The sequence below is a fragment of the Anthonomus grandis genome, chromosome 16, assembly GCF_022605725.1.
Source record: "Anthonomus grandis grandis chromosome 16, icAntGran1.3, whole genome shotgun sequence".
In the NCBI taxonomy this organism is placed as follows: domain Eukaryota; kingdom Metazoa; phylum Arthropoda; class Insecta; order Coleoptera; family Curculionidae; genus Anthonomus; species Anthonomus grandis.
The window spans coordinates 20,641,957-20,667,364 of NC_065561.1; the positions used below are offsets into that span (position 1 = coordinate 20,641,957).

Consider the following 25,408-nt stretch of genomic DNA (forward strand, 5'->3'; position numbering starts at 1 on the left):
TAAAGAAATAATTTAAGCCCTTGACTCTTCGTTAGCGAATGCGATATATCTCACTTTTTTAACTATAATACCAAAAAAGTTACAACAAATTTTGTTAGGCAGCAGTCACAAACTCATTCGTCAAACTTAACTTTTGCAAATATCTCAAAAACTACAAGTTTCTCAAAAAATTCATAAAAACACAAAATAATCCTTAAATATTTCGTTAGCGATCGCCATTTAAATCACCTCTTTAGCTCCCATAGCAAAAAGGTTACAACAAATTGTGTTAACGAACAACGAAAAACGCGACTGTCGAGTCTGAAAGCTACCATTCGCCTGCACACAAAATCCCTTCTACTGAATTTCCTAACTTACTTCAGTCAAGGTAAGCATACACGTCAAACTAACAAATAACTGTCAAAATTCAATACATTTAAATTCTAATGCAACATAAATTCTAGTAACTTAAACATGTCCGGTTCAATTTTCTTATCAGCTATATCCCACATTCGAAAGGCTCTTCATCGGTCCATAAGCCTGTCACGTTACGATACAGCCAAAAATGCCCAAGGCCCTTTCCCTCCAACAAAGAATCCAGAACTACCAGTAGACGGTACATCAGCGGTTTATCTCGAAGAAATGTACAAGGCCTGGTTAACTGACCCCAAGAGCGTCCATCAAGTACTTTGGAACATATTTAATCAGTACCAATCTTTAATGAGACCATTTTAGTCTTGGGACGCATATTTCCGCAGTCTGACATCAGGCGGTACAGCAGTCAAACAGTCTGGAACCACCCCAACTCTATTTTCAAGCACACCAAGTGCAGCTCCACCGTTGCTAGCTTCAGCTCCCGCAGTGGCTACTGCAGATGCTAGCTCTGCTTCTATCGAAGAGCATATGCATGTGCAAGCTATCATTAGGAGCTATCAGGTAAGCACTGAGTTCCTCCTCAAGACTTATGGAAAGGAACCCAGCAAGTCAGTGTTTTGGGTTTGACAGGGCAGAAGTGCTGTGCTTATATTTGAAGACTTGAATAAGGCTTTTGACTGTGTGGATCTAGGTCTGTGGTTTGGAGATTTTTTATGTGAATGTCTTTGGGGGCACGACTCTGTTTTTCCTGGTTGATTTACTAAAAAGAATCACTCGATGAGGGCTTTATGTTTGTGCTATTGGTGACTAAGAGAGAAGTTGACGGAAAATGTGTTGTAACTTTTTTGCTTATAGAGCTATAGAAGTGATTTAAATTGCTTTAGCTAAAGAGATGTTGAAGGATTATTTTTTGTTTTTATAAATTTTTTGACAGATTTGTAGTTTTCCAGATATTTTTAAAACTTGGGACCGACAACTGAGTTTGTGATTGCTCAATAACAAAATTTGTTGTAACTTTTTTGCTATTGTAGCTAAAAAGGTTGTTTAAATGGCATTCGCTAACCATAAGTCAATGGCTTATTTTATGTTTCTATAAATTTTTTGAGAAATTATTACTTTTTGAGATATCTTCGAAAGTTGGATCCGACGAATGAGTTTGTTATTGCCCCATAACAAAATTTGTTGTAACTTTTTTGCTATTGTAGCTAAAAAGGTCATTTAAATGGCATTCGCTAATCAGAAGTCAACGGTTTATTTTATGTTTTTATGAATTTTTTGAGAAACTATTACTTTTTGAGATATCTTCGAAAGTTGGATCCGACGACTGAGTTTGTGATTGCTCCGTAACAAAATTTGCTGTAACTTTTTTGCTATTATAGCCAAAAAGGTCATTTATATGGGATTCGCTAACCAGAAGTCAACAGTTTATTTTATGTTTTAATGAATTTTTTGAGAAACTATTACTTTTTGAGATATCTTCGAAAGTTAGACACGACGACTGAGTTTGTGACTGGTCCTTAACAAAAGTTGTTGTAACTTTTTTGGTAGTATAGATAGGAAAGTGATTTAAGTGGCATTCGATAACCATGAGTTAAGGGCTTATTTTGTATTCTTATGATTTTTTTAAGAAACTTGTAATTTTTGAGATATCTTCAAAAGTTGGACCTGACGAATGAGTTTGTGACTACTGCCCAACAAAATTTGTTGTAACTTCTTTGATAATATAGGTAGAAAGATGATTAAAAAAGCATTCGTTAACAAAGAGTTAAAGGATTATTTTATGTTTTTACGAATTTTTTGAGAAACTATTACTTTTTGAGATATCTTAAAAGGTTGGACTCGACGACTGAGTTTATGATTGCTACCTAACAAAATTCATTGTAACTTTCTTGATATTATACATAAAAATTTAATTAAAGTGGCGTTCGATAACCATAAGTTAAAGGCTTATTTTGTATATTTATGATTTTTTTATGAAACTTGTAATTTTTGAGTTATCTTCAAAAGTTGGACCAGGCGAATGAGTTTGTGACTACTGTCCAACAAAATTTGTTGTAACTTTTTTGATAAAGTAGGTAGAAAGATGATTTAAAAAGTATTCGCTAACAAAGAGTTAGAAGATCATTTTGTGTCTCTACAAATTTTTTAGGAAACTAATACTTTTTGAGGTACCCTCAAAAGTTGGATCCGACGATTGAGTTTGTGATTGCTCCCTAAGAAGATTTATTGTAATTTTTTTGCTAAGGTAGATAGAAAAGTGATTTAAAAAGTATTTGCTAACAAAGAATTGAGGGCTCATTTTATGCCTTTACACATTTTTTGACAAACTTGTACTTTTTGAGATATCTTCAAAAGTTGGACCCGACGAATGAGTTTGTGACTACTGTCCAACAAAATTTGTTGTAACTTTTTTGATAATGTAGGTAGAAAGGTGGTTTAAAAAGCATTCGCTAACAAAGAGTAAGAAGATCATTTTGCATCTCTACAAATTTTTTAGGAAACTAATACTTTTTGAGGTACCCTCAAAAGTTGGATCCGACGATTGAGTTTGTGATTGCTCCCTAAGAAGATTTATTGTAATTTTTTTGCTAATGTAGATAGAAAAGTGATTTAAAAAGTAATTGCTAACAAAGAAGTGAGGGCTCATTTTATGCCTTTACACATTTTTTGACAAACTTGTACTTTTTGAGATATCTTCAAAAGTTGGACCCGACGACTGACTTTGTGACTACTGTCCAACAAAATTTGTTGTAACTTTTTTGATAAAGTAGGTAGAAAGATGATTTAAAAAGTATTCGCTAACAAAGAGTAAGAAGATCATTTTGCATTTCTACAAATTTTTTAACAAACTATTACTTTTTGAGATATCTTAAAAAGTTGGACCCGACGACTGAGCTTGTGACTGCTCCTTAACAAAATTTGTCGTAACTTCTTTTCTATTATAGCTATCAACGCAATTTAAAAAGCATTCGCTAAAGAAAAGCCATCGAAAGCTTATGTCACATTTCAATAATTTTTCAAGTAACCATTACTTCCTGAAACACTCTTAAACCACTGCAACTCACGATACTTTTAATGCCTTAAGGTAAGGGGCCATTTAGTGGCCCGACTGGACCCTTTGGAAGACATGTTCGACGTCAAAGACAAAACCACGTCATATTCCGAAAAATACGGGCAATATCCACCGGAAGTGATAAGATATCACAGGCTAGACGCCAACATGTTGAATAACACTTACACCCTGCCTCCTTCAACAAAAATCGGTGGTGATCAGCGTCAGTTGCCTTTAAAGGAGATTCTAAAACGTTTGGAGCTGACTTACTGTCGTCACATCGGTTTGGAATACATGCACATCCATGACGTGGAACAATGCGATTGGATCAGGTCGAAATTTGAGACTCCTGGAGCAAAAGAGTTGAAGAAACCTGAAAAGCGTTTGCTGTTGAACCGGTTGGGCAGGGCTGTACTGTAAGTTGAAAACAGTAAGTTTTAAAGGAGAGTGGACTGACTAGTCACTGGTTTTAGGTTCGAAGATTTCCTGAAGAAAAAATGGTCTTCGGAAAAGAGGTTCGGTCTGGAAGGGTGCGAAGTGATGATCCCCTCCATCAAAACGATCATAGACGAGTTCGCCAAAAATGGCGGTGAAATGGCTATAATTGGTCAGGAGGGATTTTTGGATAAAAGTGAGTGACTTATTTTGGTGAATTTTAGGTATGGCGCATCGCGGAAGACTAAACGTTTTGGCGAACATTTGTAAGAAGCCTTTGGAGCTGATTTTCTCGCAGTTTCGAGGGTTACAGCCGGAAGACGAGGGCGCCGGGGATGTGAAGTACCATTTGGGGGTGTATAATAAACGGTACAATTCAACTAAATTTATTTAAGGTTCTTGTTCTTCTTCTTCTTCCTCTTCCTGCTTGTCATTATTTCTGTTCTCGTGTTCGTTTTCGTCTTACCATAGACTCACTCTATTTATTTCCTAGTTTTTTTATTTTCTGATTTTGTCTTTTCTTTGTCATTCTGTAGCACTCCTTATCCTGTTCCTTCAGCATCCAAATTATTAAAAATCTTCAAATCAGCGACAATTAACTGTTATTACTCGCCTTAGGGTAAACCTTTAGTGGTTTAGGATTAAATAAAGCATTAGAGAGAATAATGGTAACATATGAGTAAATATACACATCAAGCCGACGAATGAGTTTGGGACTGCTGTTAAACAAAATTTGTTGTAACTTTTTTACTATTAAAGTTAGAAAGATGATTTAAATGGCGTTCGATAACGAAGAGTAAAGGGGTTGTTTTATGTTTCTACGAATTTTTTGAGAAACTTTTAGTTTTTGAAATATCTTCAAAAGTTGGACCCGACAGATGAGTTTTGGACTGCTGCGTAAGGAAACTTGTTGTAACTTTTTAACTAATAAAGCTAAAAATGTTATTTAAAAAGCAATCGCTAGCAAAGAGTTAAGAGATTATTTTGTATTTTAATGAATTTTTTGAGAAACTTGTAGTTTTTTAAATATCTTCAAAAGTTGGACCCGACAAGTGAGATTGGAACTGCTGCGTAAGAAAATTCGTTCTAACTTTTTTGTTGTTATAGATAGAAAAATAATTTAAATTGCCTTCGCTAACAAAGATTTAAAGAATTATTTTATGTTCTAATGGATTTTTTGAGAAACCTTTAGTTTTTGAGATATCTTCAAAAGTTGGACCCGACAGAAGAGTTTGTGACTGTTGTGTAAGAAAATTCATTGTAACTTTTTTGCTATTATAGATAAAGAGATGATTTAAAAAGAATTCGCTAACAAAGTTTTAAAGGATTGTTTTGTATCTCTATGAATTTTTTGAGAAACTTTTAGTTTTTGAAATATCTTCAAAAGTTGGACCCGACGAGTGAGATTGGAACTGCTGCGTAAGAAAATTCGTTCTAACTTTTTTGTTGTTATAGACAGAAAAATAATTTAAATTGCATTCGCTAACAAAGATTTAAAGAATTATTTTATGTTATAATGGATTTTTTGAGAAACTTTTAGTTTTTGAGATATCTTCAAAAGTTGGACCCGACAGAAGAGTTTGTGACTGTTGTGTAAGAAAATTGATTGTAAATTTTTTGCTATTATAGATAAAAAGATGATTTAAAAAGCATTCGCTAACAAAGAGTTAAGGTATTCTTTTATGTTCCTATGAATTTTTTGAAAAACTTTTAGTTTTTGAGATATCTTCAAAAGTTGGACCCGACGAGTAAGATTGGAGCTGCTGCTTAAGTAAATTTGTTGTTACTTTTTTGTTGTTATATATAGCAAAGTGATTTAAATTGCTATCGCTAACAAAGAGTCAAGGAATCATTTTATTTCGTAATGAATTTTTTGAGAAACTTTTAGTTTTTGAGATATCTTCAAAAATTGGATCCGACAGATGAGTTTTGGACTGCTACGTAAGAAAACTTGTTGTAACTTTTTAACTCAGAAAGCTAAAAATGTTTTTTAAAAAGCAATCGCTAGCAAAGAGTTAAGAGATTATTTTATATTCTAATGAATTTTTTGAGAAACCTTTAGTTTTTGAAATATCTTCAAAAGTTGAACCCGACGGATGAGTTTGTGACTGTTGTGTAAGAAAATTCATTGTAACTTTTTTGCTATTATAGATAAAGAGATGATTTAAAAAGAATTCGCTAACAAAGATTTAAACGATTGTTTTGTATCTCTATGAATTTTTTGAGAAACTTTTAGTTTTTGAAATATCTTCAAAAGTTGGACCCGACGAGTGAGATTGAAACTGCTGCGTAAGAAAATTCGTTCTAACTTTTTTGTTGTTATAGATAGAAAAATAATTTAAATTGCTTTCGCTAACAAAGATTTAAATAATTATTTTATGTTCTAATGGACTTTTTGAGAAACCTTTAGTTTTTGAGATATCTTCAAAAGTTGAACCCGTCAGATGAGTTTGTGACTGTTGTGTAAGAAAATTCATTGTAACTTTTTTGCTATTATAGATAAAGAGATGATTTAAAAAGAATTCGCTAACAAAGATTTAAACGATTGTTTTGTATCTCTATGAATTTTTTGAGAAACTTTTATTTTTTGAAATATCTTTAAAAGTTGGACCCGACGAGTGAGTTAATGATTGCTCCCTAACACAATTTGTTGTAACTTTTTTACTATGATAGCTAAAAAGGTTATTTAAAAAGCATTCTCTAACAAAGAATTAAGGGATTGTTTTGTGTTCCCGTAAATTTTCTGATAAACTTTTAGTTTTTGAGATATCTTCAAAAGTTGGACCCGACAGATGAGTTTGTGACTGCTGTATAAGAAAATTGATTGTAACTTTTTTGCTATTATAGGTAAAAAGATGATATAAAAAGCATTCGCTAACAAAGATTTAAAGGATTGTTTTGTATTCCTATGAATTTTTTAAGAAACTTTTAGTTTTTGAGATATCCTCAAAAGTTGGGCCCGACAAGTGAGATTGGAACTGCTGCATAAGAAAATTCGTTCTAACTTTTTTGCTGTTACAGATAGAAAAGTAATTTCAATTGCATTCGCTAACAAAGAATTAAAGAATTATTTTAGATTTTAATGAATTTTTTGAGAAACTTTTAGCTTTTAAGATATCTTCAAAAGTTGGACATGACAGATGAGTTTGGGATTGCTGTGTAAGAAAATTGATTGTAACTTTTTTGCTATTATAGATAAAAAGATGATTTAAAAAGTATTCGCTAACAAAGAGTTAAAGGATTATTTTGTATTCTCACGAATTTTTTAAGAAACTTTTAGTTTTTGAAATATCTTTAAAAGTTGAACCCGACGAGTGAGATTGGAACTGCTGCGTAAGAAAATTCGTTCTAACTTTTTTGCTGTTATAGATAGAAAAGTAATTTAAATTGCATTCGCTAACAAATAGTCAGGGAATTATTTTATGTTTTAACGAATTTTTTGAGAAACTTTTAGTTTTTGAAATATCTTCAAAAGTTGGACCCGATAGATGAGTTTGGGACTGCTGTGTAAGAAAATTGATTGTAACTTTTTTGCTGTTATAGATAAAAAGATGATTTAAAAAGCATTCGCTAACAAAGAGTTGAAAGATTGTTTCGTATTCTTACGAATTTTTTGAAGAACTGTTAGTTTTTGAGATATCTTCAAAAGTTGGATCCGACGAGTTAGTTAATGATTGCTCCCTAACACAATTTGTTGTAACTTTTTTACTATGATAGCTAAAAAGGTTATTTAAAAAGCATTCACTAACGAAAAGCCAAGGGATTATTTTATGTATCTACGAATTTTCTGATAAACTTACGGTTTTTGAAATATCTGCCAAAGTTAGACCCGACGAATGAGTTTATGTTTGCTGTCTAACAAAATTCGTTGTTACTTTCTTGTCGTTATAGCTAGAAAAGTGATTTAGACGGCATTCGTTGACAAAATGTTAAGGGACTATTTTATGTTCTTACGAATTTTTTGAAAAACCATTACTTTTTAAGATATTTTCAAAAGTTAGACTCGACGAATGCCTGCTGCCAAACAAAATTCGCTAGAACTTTCTTAATCATATAGCTTTAGAGATCATTTAAAATCTAAGATTTTAAGTGGGCAAATCATTAACTTGCCATAACGAATTTAAGCCATAAATTCTCAATCTCAGAAAGAAATAGCAACCATAGTGAAAACGTGACTTACGTCTTTCTCACAGTGAGAGTCTCACACTCGCCAATAGGTATGTTCCATACATCCTCCTAAATAAATGATGAAGAATCGTGGGATGCAAGTGCACGCACTCAAGAAAAAAGCTTTCCAACCCTGTATATTTTATATTTTTAATATTATATTTTTTTTTAGCATACTGGCCTCAACAAACAAAGATTTCACCACCGTTTTAGTAGCCAACCCCTCCCATTTGGAAATGGTGAACCCGGTATGTGCAGGCAGGGTAAAAGCCGAGCAAGTACTCAGGAACGATGTTAAGGGAGACAAGGTAAGCTTTCAGATCCAGGATGATCCTGAAGAAATCTATTTAAGAAGAAACACAATTTTTCTGGGTGCCTGGAAAATTTGTCTAAATATAGTGAAGGTTTATCAAAGGCTTTCATGGTTCTGTCATCAGCAAAACGAGTACACAGGATTCAGGTTTATGACCCTCAATAAAACTTAAAAAACAGGATTGTCTCCTGCTAGCTGCATCATTTGCTATTACTTTTGATATATTAGGGGATAAAGATTGTATAGGGTAGCATCCCTCTGACTAGTCTGATCAAAACAAAGTAAGGTTCTTTGAAAAATTGTCCATCAAGTTCCCTGATTTACTTCCAGGTTATTCCGATTATAATGCACGGTGACGCGGCCATATGTGGCGAAGGCGTAGTCTACGAAACCATTAACATGGCCAACCTAATCGACTACCATAACGGCGGTACCATACACGTGATCGTCAATAATAAAATCGGGTTCACTACCGATCCTAAATATTCCAGGTCATCTCCTTATTGCACAGGTAAAGCACTTTTCCAGGCTAAATCATCTCGTGCTTCCATAATTCACCTTTTAGATGTGGGAAAAACCGTCGAGGCTCCGATTTTCCACGTAAACGGTGACGATCCAGAAGAAGCGATTTACGTGGCCAAAATGGCTGCGCAATTTAGATCGAAGTTCCATAAAGACGTGGTTGTTGACCTCACCGGTTATAGAAGATATGGACACAATGAAATGGACGAACCGATGTTCACTCACCCCGTAAAATATACCCTCATCCAGAAAACCCCGAATGTTTTTGAAAAGTATGCCAAAGTGGCAGTTGAAACGGGTAAGTGATAACCCTAAGAGCGTTCATCCTGGATTATAAAGGAACATTTAGGTGTGGTCACACAGGAGGAAGTGAAAGCTTTCAGGGAAGAGCAGGAAAAGCAAATGGAGGCGGATTTCGGGAACGCTGCCAAGCATACGACCATAAGGTTCGGCGACTGGATCGATAGTCCTTGGAAGAATTTCTTTAAGAATAAAGATCCGAACAAATGCGAACCCACTGGAGTGAGCCTGGATGTGATCAAGACAATTTCCGAAGCATTTTCACACGAACCCAAGGACTTTGTAATACATAAAGGTATGGCGGCATGTTGTGGTGTGAATGTGTGATTGTTGAGTAACTAAATTCGTTATTACTTGTTTGCTATTGTGGATAGAAAAGTGATTTAAATGGCGTTCGCTGACAATGAGTCAAGAGATTATTTTGTGTTTAAAAGAATTTTTTGTAAAACTTGCAGTTTTTGAGATATCCTCAAAAGTTGGGTCCGATGAATGAATTTGAGACTGCTTCCTAACAAAATTTGTTGTAACTTTTTTGTTATTAAAGTTAGAAAGGTGATTTAAATGGCGTTCGCTAATGATAAGTCAATAGATTATTTTGTATTTTAATGAATTTTTTGTAAAACTTGTAGTTTTTGAGATATCTTCAAAAGTTGGGTCCGACGAATGAGTTTGTGACTGCTATCAAACAAAATTTGCTACAACTTTTTTGTTATTATAACTAAAGAGATGATTTAAGTGGCATTCGCTGCCAAAGAATTAAGGGTTTATTTTGTGTTCTTATGAATTTTTTGAGAAATTATTAGTTGCTGAGATATACCTAAAAGTTGGACCCGACATATGAGTTTGTGAATGCGCCCTAACAAAATTTATTGTAACTTTTTTGCTGTTGAAGCTAAAAAGGTGACTTGAATGGCGTTCGCTAACGAAGAGTTAAGAGATTATTTTGTATTTAAATGAATTTTTTGAGAAAGTTGTACTTTTTGAGATATCCTCAAAAGTTGGGTCCGATGAATGAATTTGAGACTGCTATCAAATAAAATTTGTTACAACTTTTTTGCTATTATAGCCAGAGAGATGATTTAAGTGGCATTCGCTGCCAAAGAATTAAGGGTTTATTTTATATTCTTATGAATTTTTTGAGAAATTATTAGTTGCTGAGATATACCTAAAAGTTGGACCCGACGCACGAGTTTGAGAATGCTTCCTAACAAAATTCTTTATAACTTTTTTGCTATTATAGTTAGAAAGGTGATTTAAATAGCATTCGCTAACGAAGTATTAAAGGATTATTTTGTGTTCTCATGAATTTTTTGAGAAACTTGTACTTTTTGAGATATTTTCAAAAATTGGGCTCGGCGAATGAGTTTGGGATTGCTGCCTAACAAAAATCGTTGTAACTTTTTTGCTATTATAGTTAGAAAGGTGATTTAAATGGCGTTCGCTAACGATGGGTCAAGAGACTATTTTGTGTTCCAATGAATTTTTTGAGAAACTTGTAGTTTTTGAGATATCTTCAAAACTTGGACTCCACGAATGAATTTGTGACTGCTGCCTAACAAAATTCGTTGTAACTTTTCTGCTATTGTAGCTAGACGAGTAATTTAAAAAGCGTTCGCTTAAAAAAAGTCAAAGGCTCATTTTGTAATGCTATATACTTTTTGAAAAACTATTACTTTCTAAGATATCTTGAAAAGTTGGACCTGACGAACGAGTTTTCAATTACTCCTTAACAAAACTTGTCATAACTTTTTTCCTATTATAGCTAAACAAATAATTTAAAAAGATTTCGCTTAAGAAAAGTCAAGGTCTTATTTTCTAATTTTATGATTTTCTCGAGAAACGTGTACTTTTTGAGCTATCTTCAAAACAGTTGCACCTAGACTAATTGCTATATTAACTTCAAGCCCTCCAAAGAGTGATGCACGCCCGCCAAGAGATGTTAAAACAAGAAATCGCCGATTGGGCGATGGGTGAAGCGATAGCGATCGGCAGTCTCGTACACGAAGGAATTCCAGTGAGAGTTTCCGGACAGGACGTGCAACGAGGCACCTTTTCCCACAGACACCACATGGTCCATCACCAAACCAAAGATAATACGCGTTATCAGTAAGCAATTGGACCTCTTGGACTTGGACTTGGATAATGCGACAGATTCCGTTACGTAGGTACCTCAAGGACATTTTTCCCGGTCAGGCCAAGTACGAGATCTGCAACAGTCCGATTTCCGAATACGGAATCTTGGGGTTCGAGCACGGGTACTCGATGGCCGATCCGAACTCTTTGGTCATTTGGGAGGCTCAATTCGGCGATTTCGCCAATAATGGACAGGCGATGTTCGATTGTATGATCGCCAGTGGTCAGTGGAAATGGGTGAGACAGTGCGGATTGGTCATACTATTACCTCACGGATTAGAAGGTAAACATTTTAATTAAATCAATTAAATTAATTAAATTAAAAGATAAATAAGCAGGAAACTTTCTCAAATTCCAGGTATGGGTCCGGAACATTCCAGCGCAAGAATGGAGCGTATGTTGCAGTTGTGTTCGGATAACGCGGACAATATACCGCCGAATACACCCGAGGCTCCCATTAATCAGTTGAGAGAAATCAACTGGATCGTTGCCAATGTTACTACTCCTGCCAATTTGTTCCATATTTGGAGGAGACAGATTAAGTTGCCCTTTAGGTAACCGCTTATTCTACTCTAACCTAGAGGCAAAAGTCATGTATTTTGATTCTCCAAAATGTTCACATTATAATCAGGTACCTACCAGAGCATCCCGTAAGGGGTCCGTGCGGTTTGTCTGTGACCACCTTTTGAGGATCATAAACTTTTGTATCCAGGTTAGAGTAACTAGTGCTCTCTAAACACTTTTTTCAGAAAACCTCTGTTGGTGTTCACTCCCAAGAGTCTCCTGAGACATCCAGAGGCCCGGAGTAAATTTGACGAAATGAAAGAAGGTGATTTTGGTGTTTCACTTTGATGAAGTTTTTTTTTAATAATTTTTCGGCCGTAGGTACCGAGTTCCGAAGGGTTTATCCTGAAACCGGACCGGCCTCCAAGAACCCCGTTAATGCGGCCAAACTAATTTTCTGCACCGGTAAGGTGTATTTTGATTTTATTCATAAAATTAAGGAGGCGAAGATGGAGGAGAAGATTGCCCTTGTAAGAGTAGAGCAGGTAATAGAAGAATTTAAACGTATAATTTAAAAGCGTCATAACTCAAGAATATTAAACAAGTTTTGAGTATGCTTTAAATAGTGTTAGTTAATTCTTACGTACTGCAAAAAATGATATATGTTAACTTAAACATGTCACTTTTTTAATTTTCATACTCACCACATCATAAATGTCCTATTTTGAGTTGTGTCATTTCAAAAACTTTTCGTGTTAAGTTAACCGTACTAATTCAAGTTATGTCTATAAACATAATAATATAATATATGTAATATTGTTAAATATATTTACATTTTACAAGATGTTATAAACATATTTATATGTATTTGTTTTGTCTATCATTGGTTATAAGTCTATAATTTACAAATGACAAGATTCACTTCTAGATCGCTCCATTTCCCTATGACTTGGTAGGAGAAGAGTGCAGTAAATACGCGAACGCAATGGTGTGCTGGGGCCAAGAAGAACATAAGAATTCCGGTGCTTGGACGTACGTGGAACCACGACTAAATGCCCTTTTAAAGGGCCAACGTAAAGCTTCGTAAGAATGTTTTTTAACCTTTAAAAGCTGTATAATTTCAAAGTTGAATTGGTTCTAGATATATTGGTAGGGCACCATCCGCCAGTACTTCTTCGGGCAACAAAATTCAATACAATAACGAGTTTGAAGCACTAATGAACGAAGTTGTGAAGAGTGGTCATTAAGACTTGTGGTGTATATTGTAAGAGTATAAATAATAAAGACGTTTTTTTTTTAAAAAACCCGCACTATATTTATAATATAAATAATAATTACCTACAGCCTTATAAGTTTTGTTCGAGATTATTATTATATAAAAAAAAACATTGAAATGTTTAAATGGAATCAACGAGGTCCCAGGTACTTAAGTTGGGATCGGTGCACAGTTTCAATTGTAAGGTGGCGTTCACCGATTTCTTGGATACTGCTAAACAAGTACCCGCGCCCAAGTTGTATATTGGAGTGTTTCTCTGGAATAAAATAGTACAGTAGAGTTTTTTCATATAGTGTTTCAAAACTTGGTCAAAAACATTGCCCATAATCACTACTCAGTGTTACAAAAGGAGAATAAATGTATTCCTTATTCTGGTCAATTCAGATATTACTACCTATTTTACTGAGACTATTTTAAAATTTAAAAAAATACTTGCTCCGCTCTTATGTTTCCACTCTTGATCCGCTCCCAGTTCGTGACATTTATACAAAACCGGATTCGGCTTGGAAGCCTGCAAACACAAAAGCTGATTTAAAACCAGCTCGTTTTTATCGGTCTGATACCACAGTTGGTCCTTAGATTTACCACAAGGACGTAAAACCAAAGAACTGCCCTTGGTTTTTGTGTCCTTAGCACTTTGTATGCACAGAGAGCTGTTTGCCAGTCTACAAATGATTTTTAACATTTTCATACCAATGAAAGTACATTGTTTTTTCTACCTAATGTAAAACCTATCAAGATAATTCCTTTTTCTCGAATGCCACGGCTGGAACTTGTCCTGTTCCAACGCAGACCATTTTTTCTTCAATTTACTTTGATCGTCCGAAGGCAGAGTGAGTTCCGGATACACGTTCTTCAAATACCAGTCGAAGTCGCGACATTTCAGTTCTTTTCTTAGTTGTACCCGCGAGGATACATCCCCAAAGTCTATGGTTTTATAATGTTTGTTTTGGTTCAAATAGAAGTCCTAAAAATGTATTAAAATGTAACAGAGGTGTAAAATGATCGAATTTTAAAAAGTTTTTACCCCCAAACCCCTTACTCAAAGTAAAAACCCTCGAGAACTCCTTGGACCAGATTAGAACATGAGAAGTGTGTGTGAGTAGTTTGTTCATAATTAATACACTTACTTTGTAATCGTCTAACCAAACGTGTGCCACCCGTAAAGAATTGTATAACATTGTGTCTTGACCGTCTGGTGAACTGTACGGTCTTCTGTGTCTGAAGATGTGTCCTATCCTGCTGCAAGGGATCAACGCTAAAGAGCCACCGCACATCCAGATCTATAGAATAGAAGGGTATAATTTTAATTATTTAGTAAATAATTTGAAATGTACATAATTCACGGAAACAATCAATCAAAAGTATGACTTAGAAGCACACTAGTTGTCCAATACATAAATGCTTATAACTTACGAAGCAGAAGATATAAGAATTTGAAAATTTGTGTACAAATTGCTTGATTAATTTCATTAGACACCTATTTAAGCGTTTTTTGATTAACCTACAAGGAGTTGAGAAAATTTGAATTTTCCTAAAAAGGTTCAATTTTTTTTATTGGAAAATCACTAAGTGTCCATAACTCAAAAAACAGTAGACATAGGAATTTGAAAATTGGTGTACAGATTGTTTGATTAATTTCATTGGACACCTATTTCAGCGTTTTTTGATTAACCTACAAGGGGTTGAGAAAATTTCAATATTCCTAAAAAGGTTCAATTTTTTTTATTGGAAAATCACCAAGTGTCCATAACTCAAGAAACAGAAGACATAGGAATTTGAAAATTGGTGTACAGATTGTTTGATTAATTTCATTAGACACCTATTTCAGCGTTTTTTGATTAACCTACAAGGGGTAGATAAAATTTGAATTTTCCTAAAAAGGTTCAATTTTTTTTATTGGAAAATCACTAAGTGTCCATAACTCAAGAAACACTAGACATAGGAATTTGAAAATTGGTGTACAGATTGTTTAATTAATTTCATTAGACACCTATTTCAGTGTTTTTTGATTAACCTACAAGGAGATGAGAAAATTTGAATTTTCCTAAAAAGGTTCAATTTTTTTTATTGGAAAATCACTAAGTGTCCATAACTCAAAAAACAGTAGACATAGGAATTTGAAAATTGGTGTACAGATTGTTTGATTAATTTCATTGGACACCTATTTCAGCGTTTTTTGATTAACCTACAAGGGGTTGAGAAAATTTCAATATTCCTAAAAAGGTTCAATTTTTTTTATTGGAAAATCACCAAGTGTCCATAACTCAAGAAACAGAAGACATAGGAATTTGAAAATTGGTGTACAGATTGTTTGATTAATTTCATTAGACACCTATTTCAGCGTTTTTTGATTAACCTACAAGGGGTAGATAAAATTTGAATTTTCCTAAAAAGGTTCAATTTTTTTTATTGGAAAATCACTAAGTGTCCATAACTCAAGAAACACTAGACATAGGAATTTGAAAATTGGTGTACAGATTGTTTAATTAATTTCATTAGACACCTATTTCAGTGTTTTTTGATTAACCTACAAGGAGATGAGAAAATTTGAATTTTCCTAAAAAGGTTCAATTTTTTTTATTGGAAAATCACTAAGTGTCCATAACTCAAGAAAAAGTAGACATAGGAATTTGAAAATTTGTGTACAAATTGCTTGATTAATTTCATTAGACACCTATTTCAGTGTTTTTTGATTAACCTACAAGGGGTTGAGAAAACGTGAATTTTCCTAAAAAGGTTCAATTTTTTTTATTGAAAAATCACTAAGTGTCCATAACTCAAGAACAAGTAGACATAGGAATTTGAAAATTGGTGTACAGATTGTTTGATTCATTTCATTAGACACCTATTTCAGCGTTTTTTGATTAACCTACAACGGGTTGAGAAAATTTGAATTTTCCTAAAAAGGTTCAATTTTTTTTATTGGAAAATCACTAAGTGTCCATAACTCAAAAAACAGTAGACATAGGAATTTGAAAATTGGTGTACAGATTGTTTGATCAATTTCATTAGACACCTATTTCAGCGTTTTTTGATTAACCTACAAGGGGTTGAGAAAATTTGAATTTTCCTAAAAAAGTTCAATTTTTTCAACCAACCTGAAAAGTTCCATATTTTACGTAGAATAAAACCCAAGATCCTAAACCTAAGGCTGCAATAATTAGAGAAAAAGGCTTGATACTTAAATAAAGCAGAGCAAGGAAAAACTATTCTTACCCTAAAAGAAATCTCCAAATTCTCTCCTCCCCATATATTCATTCCAGCATCATATTCCCCCATATCGATAAAATATTTCCTATCTATAGCAAACAGTCCTCCAGCCATAGTGGGGGATTTAATCGGCTTTACAAAATCTTCTGGATGAACCAAAGTGCCTGTAAAAACCAAGTAATAGCTACTCAAATAATACACTTCCTTAAAATCCTTGGCTACCTTTAGGTAAATTTTCCCACTTGAAATGAAGCCCCCAATTAAATCCGCCTCGAACCAAAGGACTCGAACTATAACCGAAAGTATCCGGATTAATAATATCGATAACTGGCATGACCACTTTGGTCCTGTTTGATTTTATTTGGTCCAACAGTGGTTCGATCCACCCCTTATTCACTTCAATATGACTGTCTAAAAATATCAAAACCTAAAATGTTAAATTATAATTTGAAATTGTATCGAGCCAGAACTTGTACCTGCCCCTTGGCTTGTCTCGCCCCAAATATTCGAGCCCTTATTAAACCCTCCCTAGCATCAGTTTTAACCAATTTAACTTTGTCCAACTTCTGTTTATTTATGTAATTTTCTAAGTTCTCGTGCAGATCTTTAATATCACTAAAATCATTTACTAAAATGATTTCATTCAGGAGATTCGCGGGAGTTCTGTCCAATATTGAGTGAATGGATCTCAGCAGGGTTTCGTAATGTTCATTGTAGAAGCATATAATGATTGAGGCAGACGGCAGGTCGGTTTGGTATGTGAGATTTTTGCACCTGATACATATAGGGATTAGTCTATAGTTTTTTCTAGATTAATAGGGCAAGTACTTACAGAGCATTTCTTGTGTCAGGAATGTCCCTATGTAAACTTAATTTTTTACTTATAAGGACATTATAGGCATGTGTTTTGTACCCCTCGTCTTTTACGGCTTGTTCCTCTTTGTCCTGTACTAGGCCAAGTTCAAAAAGTTCTAAAATATTTTTAAAACTGTGTAGACATTCAAATATGAAAGGAAATTCCAGAAAGGGCTGTTAGTATGTTTCAGCAAATGAAATGTACTTCAATTAATGACATTTTTCAAAAAGGATTTATTTATTTTGCAATAATCAGTTATGGTTCTCTCTAAATCTTAAGTAGGTAGTGATAGATGCAGTGGAAGAATACTGACTGATTATAACTCACCACTCATTAAATATATGTGTTATTATTATATCAAATAGACCTCCCATGAATTCATTACTTATTACCTTGTTCGAAAACATCACTAGTTTTCTGCAAACGATCCCTCCAGACTGGTTTCAACTTATCCAAGAGCTCGATACTGTTCCCACTCTTGTTATCATGTTTCCTATTAAATATCTTATCATATTGCTTCTTTGTACGCTTAAACTGACCGGAATCAGCTACATTAACGCTTAAATCACTAAAATAACCAGTGACTTCTTGGGAACCTTGCTCGGTACTCCTTGAAAGTTGGGCATACAAGTAGAGCGACACGATCCAGGTTATTGAGGCGAAACCTATGCCATAGAGGAAAGACCTGTTTATGCTCACCATCCTAGTAAAAAGTGTTTTAATGCCTCTACATTTTATTATATTGAAAATAACTGTATTATTGTTTTGATTTATATGGACATTTTGAGGTTATGTCGTTTGAGAGGTGACGTAAATGTCTGCCAAAGTTGTCAAAAAATCAGAGTGAAAAGTGCTTCTTGAGTCGAGGCAAATTTTGTCGGCAAGGTGGGCGTGGCTGCATGTCATATTTTAGGACTTTGGTAAGGCCTTTGATTTTGTCTAGTATGAAGCATAAGGTTTCCCTGAGACCATATATTATTTAAAGAAGATATATAAATGTCGAAATTTTATTTTAACTGAGTTTAATTAACTCCTAATTATTCTGTAGAATAAAGTGGGTGTTTTTGGGGAAGTCTAGTCGTTTGCCAATTGATCCCGCTTAAGTCAATCTCCATGAAAAATAAATTTATTTGCAGACGACACCATTGCAACCAAATCCAGATTGTTGGTGTTTTTTAATTATAGTCTCACAAGTCATTTCCTAAAGAACTATAACGTATCAATATTTCACTATATTCTCCTACTGCTAAATCAATTTTCCGGAGCGATATCCGTGCGTGGAAAACCCGGCAACGTCGAGTTTCCTTCGCCTGCCCCTTCTCCCTCTGGTTAGGAAAAGCCAAACGAAAACTCGTCGCCAGTTTTCCTAGTCGGGCGCTCAAAGGGTCGACCCGAAAAAGCCCTTAAGGTGAACAATTAAAATGTGAATTTCCAGTGTCGCATATCCGCGTTCCTTCCCTCCCCTTTTTATTTTTACTATGCTTTCGTCGGTTTTCCTTGGTTTTCCTTAAGGATCAGCAGTGCGAACCGTAAGACGTCGTCCTACATATCGAGGAAATTATGTGTGTTTTACGTGTTGTGGTTATTATTGTCAACTAAATATAGATCGGACAGTCATGAGCTTATATTGTTACACTTCGGTTTTTCCGTTGTTTTTGGCAGATACTTCGATAGATTTATGGAGGAAAAATAATTGTCTTCGTGCAACGCGATTTTATAATATTGCGTAAACGTTTGCATATACTTTATTAGATTAGGAAGTTTAAGGGAGGGAACATTTCTATGCTAAAACATAATTATGTCAAGCTCCTAGACAGTATAGATGGTCCACCCTTTAAATCATTAGGTGTACGTTTCAGTGTTCACTTTCTTGTGGCCCTCAATTTCGCCTTGGGGGGTGCAACGTTACATGAATTTCATTTCTTTCCTTCCACAAGTTATTATCCTATTAATTCCTGAAGGGTATGAGTGAGAAGGGAGTATAAATAATTTTTTTAAAGTAAAACAAGGTGTTTCGTTATAAGAATAGTCTAGTGAGCCATTAAAAACCCAATTTGATGGGACTATTGTAATAACTCTTATAATGTCAACGATCATCTGTTCCCTTTGATTTAAGCGGCATAGTCCGGACGTATCGGAGTTTTTATGCACGATACAGTAAAAATTATAAATAATTGACTGAAAGATGGAAATAATCCTGACATCTCCAGGCCTAATGGCTTATGTGTTCTTGTTCTCCCTTGCAGAAAACTTTGAGTGAGTGTATTTTATTAATGTCCTTCCAGATTGCGTCTTCGTACTCAATTTATCATCCATAATAAGCCATAAATCTTAAAAGACATTAAAATTAAATTAATAAATATTGATTATCACTTTTTCGCTCCTATATAAATAATTGATTTCTTAAATCGACATGATGTAACTTGGGCAAATCTCCACACATCTGTTAAAACACACACCGGCTGATCCGCGGATATACATACCGAAAATATCTATTCGGTGCTCTATTCTTAGTTGACAATATTTTTAGAATTAAATATAGTCTTCCTACGGTCTGTGTATTGACTTATTTCGAAACGAAACTCGCTTTTCGCACTGCAAACAATCGTACGAAACCGGAAACGCGGCGGCGGCAGTGCTGTTTTGTGCTCAATTTTTTTGCCTGAGGATGGATTAAAACCGCCAAAACGTCGTCCCAGAAGAACAAGTGGCGCAGGCCGCGAACGAGTAAGTATATTATACCCAAATTAATCGTCATAAAAAAAATTCTTCAATTTCTTCAGGTGGTACAGGAGGTACTGCGGGTAGGCGGTTCAATGTGACAGTGGTCCAATCCGAGGGAGGCGGCTATGGTTCCGGGGGCGACCATTTGCCGCCCCAAACTTGCGTTTCTCCCGTGCCACGGCATAATAGGGGACAACCGTTCGCCAGCATACCGGAGGATCATGCGCTCGACGATCCACCATCGGTTTCCTTGGAAAAGGAACGGGAACCTAGTAGGGGATCCTCTCCCGCCCCCTCTTGGGATTTTAGTCAGGATGATAGCGATTCGGTAAGTGAGACTTAAATAAATAAATCTAGCCCTTATTAAGTAGCACTAAAAAAAATATCAATATGGCGAAGTTAAGCAAGTTTTGCTGTTCAGTGTTCACTTAACCATACCATTACATGAGAAAATTATTTTTCTTTAACAAAATCCTATTATAGTACTATAGATCCATGGGACCCTTAAGAATTATAATTACTTTCAAAATTTCAACCTAAAAGTCAGCCTTAAGATTAACAAAGATAAACCTATTAAGAGTTACAGTGTGCGGTGATAACAGACACATGGCACACACTAAATTACAAATAATTAGTTTAAAACTGCAGGAGACATAAATTACACGGAACTGATAAGCGATACTTAAGTAATGGACCAAATAAGTTTAAATTTCCCGCCACTTGTCGGTATATGTTGGTACCAAATGACACATAGAAGTCTAATTTGTTTATTTATATTTGTGACGTTAATTTTTAAACTATACACTTGTAATAATTCTTTTCTTAAGATTTTTAACTATTTTATATACTTGGAAAATATGTAAAATCCGGCAACTTTGTATAGTAAGGTTATGTTGTTCCATTTTTTTTTCTTTTGTCAAAGTTGGCCACGCACTCATCGGTCAATGTCAGCTGATCCGCAGACCGTCAGCGCCACCTGCAAAAATCTCCGCTCCTGTCAAATGATTTTTAATTTATCATTTTCCTAGAAATTTTTTAATTACGGGCATATCGAATAGTTAAAAATTAATAATTTCCCATTTTCTCGTTTTAATTACCGAAGCCAGCCTTGTTCGTGACGTTTTTGTACTCGCGCGCGTGTTTATTTTAATTAAACCGTAGTTATTAAACGCGAGTGTGTCCAGTTCTGTTGTGTTTGTTTGTTTGTGTTAACATTGCAGGAATTCGAATTATTTTTTTTTAAATCCTGCATATAATTCGAGTTCGGGTGCCCAGCAAGGAAATAGCGTGTATACCAGCTAGTGTTGTCAATGCTGCCACTTCCAGTAACAACTAATTACTGAGGTAACCTCAAAAGTTTTAATGAAACTTTGTTTTTATGTACCTATTAAGTGGAAGGTGTAGAATGGCTTGGAAGGTCAACAAACAACTTTACTTCTTTGCGTAATTAGATTATAAACTGCTTTATCTCCATCCTAATTATATTCTATTAAATAGGTCCCCTTGTTTTTCAATTATGTAAGGCAGGGTTTATTTGTCGAAGAAATTGTTCAATAGCAAGCATTCTATGATTAGAATTAATAATGAATTTATAGCCCTACCTAATGTTTACACTACTGCTTATTATTTACTCAAGATATCAATCAAACCTTGGGAATATATGCAAAGCTTGTATGTATGGATGCCAGACTTATCTCTATAAAGACACCTTTGTACTGGCAAGCAAATACTGTTTAAATTATCGGCATTAGTGCAAATCCAGGTGCTATGCTCGCATAGCATTTTTGCCAGTTTTGATAAATCAATATTCATACCATATGTTGCCAATATTGTCCAAAGTTTACTAATGTATTCTAAAAACTTTTGAGTCCAACAAACTGTTCGCCTTAAATCATTTTGGATTCCGCAAACACCAGTCCACAACTTCACTAGTAATATCTTGGAAGGTTTTAAGAAATATCTTGATAGTCTTGCACTAAACTCAATTTCCACTTATTTGTGATAAAAAAATGGCACAACTACTGCAATTTTCACAGAGATATGCCTTGCTTTATTTGTGGGTTTTTTCACCTTTTTACTCAAAACCCTTAAGGCTATGCAATAAAAGTATGGATACAAAAACTTTTTTTGATCAATGTTAATGCAAAAAAAAACATTTTTTCATTATTATTACCCTTAGCCCCCCACCCACCCTACACAACTTACCAGTAAGAAATTGCTTTCAAAAATCATTGTTTTCCACGATAATACACATGAATACCAGCTGGTTTCGTCATCAATATCCCATCTAATAACACAGTTTGTTTATTTAAATTTGGTATAATTATATTAGTAAATATTTAATACAAAAACAGTGCTATTAGATTGGATATTATGAACGAGAAATGGTGATTTTTCAATACAATTTCTTACCGGGCAAATGTTTGGGGTGGGTGGGGGGGTACAGGTTGTGTTGATGAAAAACAATGTTTTTGCAGAAAATATACATTCAATATTTAATTTAGTACACTGTTTATTTAAATTTGATATAATTTTATGTATTTAAATATTTAGTATCAAAAAAGGCGGTGTGAGATTGAGTAATATGGACCTCGGATCCAGTTTTAACCTGTTCTTCTTGTAATTTTCATAGTTTATTTGAAATATTCACTCTTGATGAAGTTTAACATTTGTAGAAACTTGGACACAGCTGACATAACATGACAGGAAAAATTGTTCCAGGAGTCTAATGTACTCCCTACAGATCCTTCACACTAGTGAAAACTTCAATAAAATAAATATAACCCAGAGGGTTAGCATTTCAAACTATAAATCATGGAATGACATTTTACAATATTTTCACTAAAAAACTTCCCAATTGGAGTAATACTTGATGAGTTACTACCTGGTCAAATCCTGGTATTAATATCTAACATATCCTTTCAAGATCAGGTGCATTTCTTTCTACTGTTCAAAATCCCTTGTCAAGTAGAAGGCAGCACTGTGATGTATGTTTTGCTTTTAAGGTTCTAAATAGAGTAAGCCTTGTTCTGTACTCATCCTGAAACCATTTACTTCTTGGAACAACATATTGTTAACAGAATCTAGTCAACGAGCATACAATTAGTATAATGAACCTTGAAAAACACATTGAATTAAGAGACACCTTCCAAGCCATTTTTGCATCAAACACATTTCACCCCACAACTTCCTCCCCCCCGTTGTCCTAATCAGATGGAAACTGATGTAACGGAACAACCTGCACCAACATCCCCTGAACCTACCACAGATGACTCGAAGCCCTGTAACCCCCCCTCTGACGACAGCGACTACGAGGACAACCTCAAAGAGGTGATCCAGAGCGAGGACACGGGGTCCTCATTTTTCCAGCGGTACTTTCAGAATCACAGCAACAGTTTACCGTCGCGACTGATGGGGGTGAACCCTCGTCGTCTCTCTCAGTGTATGGAGGAGGACGAGGACGACGATAAAAAAACCGATCAGTCAGTAAGTATTTGATCTTTGGCCTGACTAAGGTAGTTCAAGTCAGCTATTTTGAACTTCCTTATGTTCTTTATAGAACGCAGTGCCTTCGAACACGTTCGGCAGCGAAAAATCGCTCTCGGAGTCTTCCACCAGTTCAAAAACGTCTGTGATAGATACAGTTACTGGACCCACACATAAATTCGTTATAGTCAAGACTAAACAACAGACGCCAGAGGAATTGGAAGTCACCGCTAGCAACGATGATGCGGTAGACGAGGGTCCGATCGTGGTAACACCGGAGAAAAACATCGCGAAAAAGCTCCAGTTCGACTTGATACTGAAATCGGAGGAGAGTAAACGGAAACACATGTCGGAAGTGGCGAAGATATTCGCGTCGCGTCAATCTTATCGGCAAAGTAACACCGTCGGGGCGGTACCGACGCAGACCAAGAGATTGCCTGCTTATCAGATTTTTAATAAAAGTCCGCACTATGATTCCAGGTTCTTTGACTCCTCGCTGATTGAGATTAAGAGTCAGGAGGCCGGTAGTTCTAAGGTGGAAGGTAGTGAGGCCGAAGAGGTGTGGGTAAAAAGGCCTGAGGCTGAAAAGAAAAAGGTAAGTCCAAGGTTTACACCATAATATGTACATTTTTAGTTGAACTTCAACTATGAATATCGGGTAAAATGTGCCTGTGATATATATTGAGGAATTTAATATTATGTGTATATTTTATTCCCGTTTAACAAGAAGGTTTATTATATGTTAATACTATAGGATTATTATTTCATAGAAGTTAAAGTATGCTATGTTGTGTACTTGTTAAATGTGGTGAGGACATTTTTCCAATGTCCTCAAAAACCGTATCTGTTGAACCTCTTCATACTTTTAAAACACTATTGCCAAGCCGTAAGGCATTTGGGCACTCATTAAACCAATGAGAAAAAAAAATTAAACAGTTCAAGGACTGCATTACGTGCACGCGTTCCTGAAAAGGTGCAACATGTAACTTAAGGGCGAAATCCGACTGCATCATCGACGTTTTTATATTTTCCCCATTACGTCATACTCTGTTATAAAGTTTTATCATGAAATAAAGTTTATTTTATTCGTTTGTGCGGTTTACTGTACTGGAAAAAGTGGTGACCACGATAAAAGACGACGTGCAGTCTGAAAATACTCGATGACGAAACGTCGAGTGGAGTTTAGTGGATTTATCGGTTCACGCGAGTTTAAAAATGATATCGGGATTGATAGTTGAGTGTAATCGTATTGAGTAATTGTTTAGGTTTCCTTGAAAATTGATTTCCAGAAACTTTTTATGAAGAGGGTCGGATTCTGTCTAGCAAGTCCGGCTCTGATTTCTCCTGAATTTTTTGACTAGCAATTCATCATAAGTCCATTGTAGATGTAAGCAAGTATATTATCAGGTATGCTATTGAAAACATCCATTTCTCTTTATCTGACCTAAATATATAGAAATAATAACATTATTTTATGGCCAAAATCACACTCTATTAACATAATATTTATTTCGTAACTGGTGTGTCGATGTGCGTTGGCGTAAAAACAACATCATAAATAAGCGTTTTAATTTTGTTATTGTATAAGAGCGAATTTATTTTTTTTAAATGCAAAACCTACTACTGGGATATATAATCAAGGTATAATTATTTTTCAGTTGGTTTTGAGGAACACAAATTATTGTCTAGAGAACATCGTGGTTCCTACGTTAAATAACTGTAATATAATATTCGAGTTATTTTATGCCGTCAGCAGAAAGGTATTAATTTTTATAAACGATTTCCTATGTATGTATACTTATGTAATTTAGTTGTGTGTCAGTTTAGGCCAGTCAAATAAGATATAGAGGTGAGAAATATCTTTGTATTTGACCTAACTGCTACTGGCCTGGAATAATGGGAAAAATTTATTTAAATAATATGGAAAATCATTTTATAGTCCTCAAAAATATCAAACATTCTTTTAGACATATGAGGCAACTGTTCCAAAACTGCCTGGAATAAAATGAAAAAATTTTTTCATTTAATTAAAAACCATGAATCCCTTTGAAATTAGTTAGTTAGAGACTTGAA

At 34.8% G+C, this 25,408-nt stretch overlaps 3 protein-coding genes across 4 annotated transcripts in view; 2 read left to right on the forward strand and 1 right to left on the reverse strand.

Moving 5' to 3' along the window:
- Positions 1-375: 375 nt before the first annotated feature.
- Positions 376-13,123, forward strand: LOC126745678 (2-oxoglutarate dehydrogenase complex component E1-like). Its single transcript, XM_050453641.1, has 16 exons — positions 376-663; positions 715-915; positions 3,440-3,822; positions 3,880-4,013; positions 4,066-4,210; positions 8,181-8,316; positions 8,652-8,832; positions 8,887-9,141; positions 9,193-9,438; positions 11,048-11,249; positions 11,309-11,559; positions 11,635-11,830; positions 12,026-12,105; positions 12,162-12,325; positions 12,709-12,863; positions 12,922-13,123. Exons 1-16 carry the CDS (start codon positions 454-456, stop codon positions 13,025-13,027), a joined length of 3,045 nt encoding a protein of 1,014 aa, XP_050309598.1. The 5' UTR covers positions 376-453; the 3' UTR covers positions 13,028-13,123.
- LOC126745681 (polypeptide N-acetylgalactosaminyltransferase 35A-like) lies at positions 13,068-17,923 on the reverse strand. The gene is made up of 9 exons (XM_050453646.1): positions 17,518-17,923; positions 17,102-17,240; positions 16,746-17,043; positions 16,492-16,696; positions 16,276-16,433; positions 14,187-14,339; positions 13,776-14,023; positions 13,493-13,721; positions 13,068-13,312 (listed from the first exon to the last, which is right to left on the reverse strand). The coding sequence occupies exons 1-9, from the start codon at positions 17,825-17,827 to the stop codon at positions 13,178-13,180; spliced, it is 1,875 nt and encodes a 624-aa protein (XP_050309603.1). The 5' UTR covers positions 17,828-17,923; the 3' UTR covers positions 13,068-13,177.
- A 2,897-nt stretch (positions 17,924-20,820) lies between these two features.
- Positions 20,821-25,408, forward strand: part of LOC126745677 (5'-AMP-activated protein kinase subunit gamma-2) — a 158,688-nt gene continuing 154,100 nt past the window's right edge. The window contains exons 1-3 of one of the 2 annotated variants that reach the window (XM_050453638.1): positions 20,821-21,193; positions 23,063-23,335; positions 23,409-23,930. In XM_050453638.1, the coding sequence (XP_050309595.1) occupies positions 23,063-23,335; positions 23,409-23,930 (795 nt within the window). In that variant the 5' untranslated portion in view covers positions 20,821-21,193. The remainder of the gene's footprint in view (positions 21,194-23,062; positions 23,336-23,408; positions 23,931-25,408) is intronic. The other variant, XM_050453637.1, reaches the window with a different exon arrangement.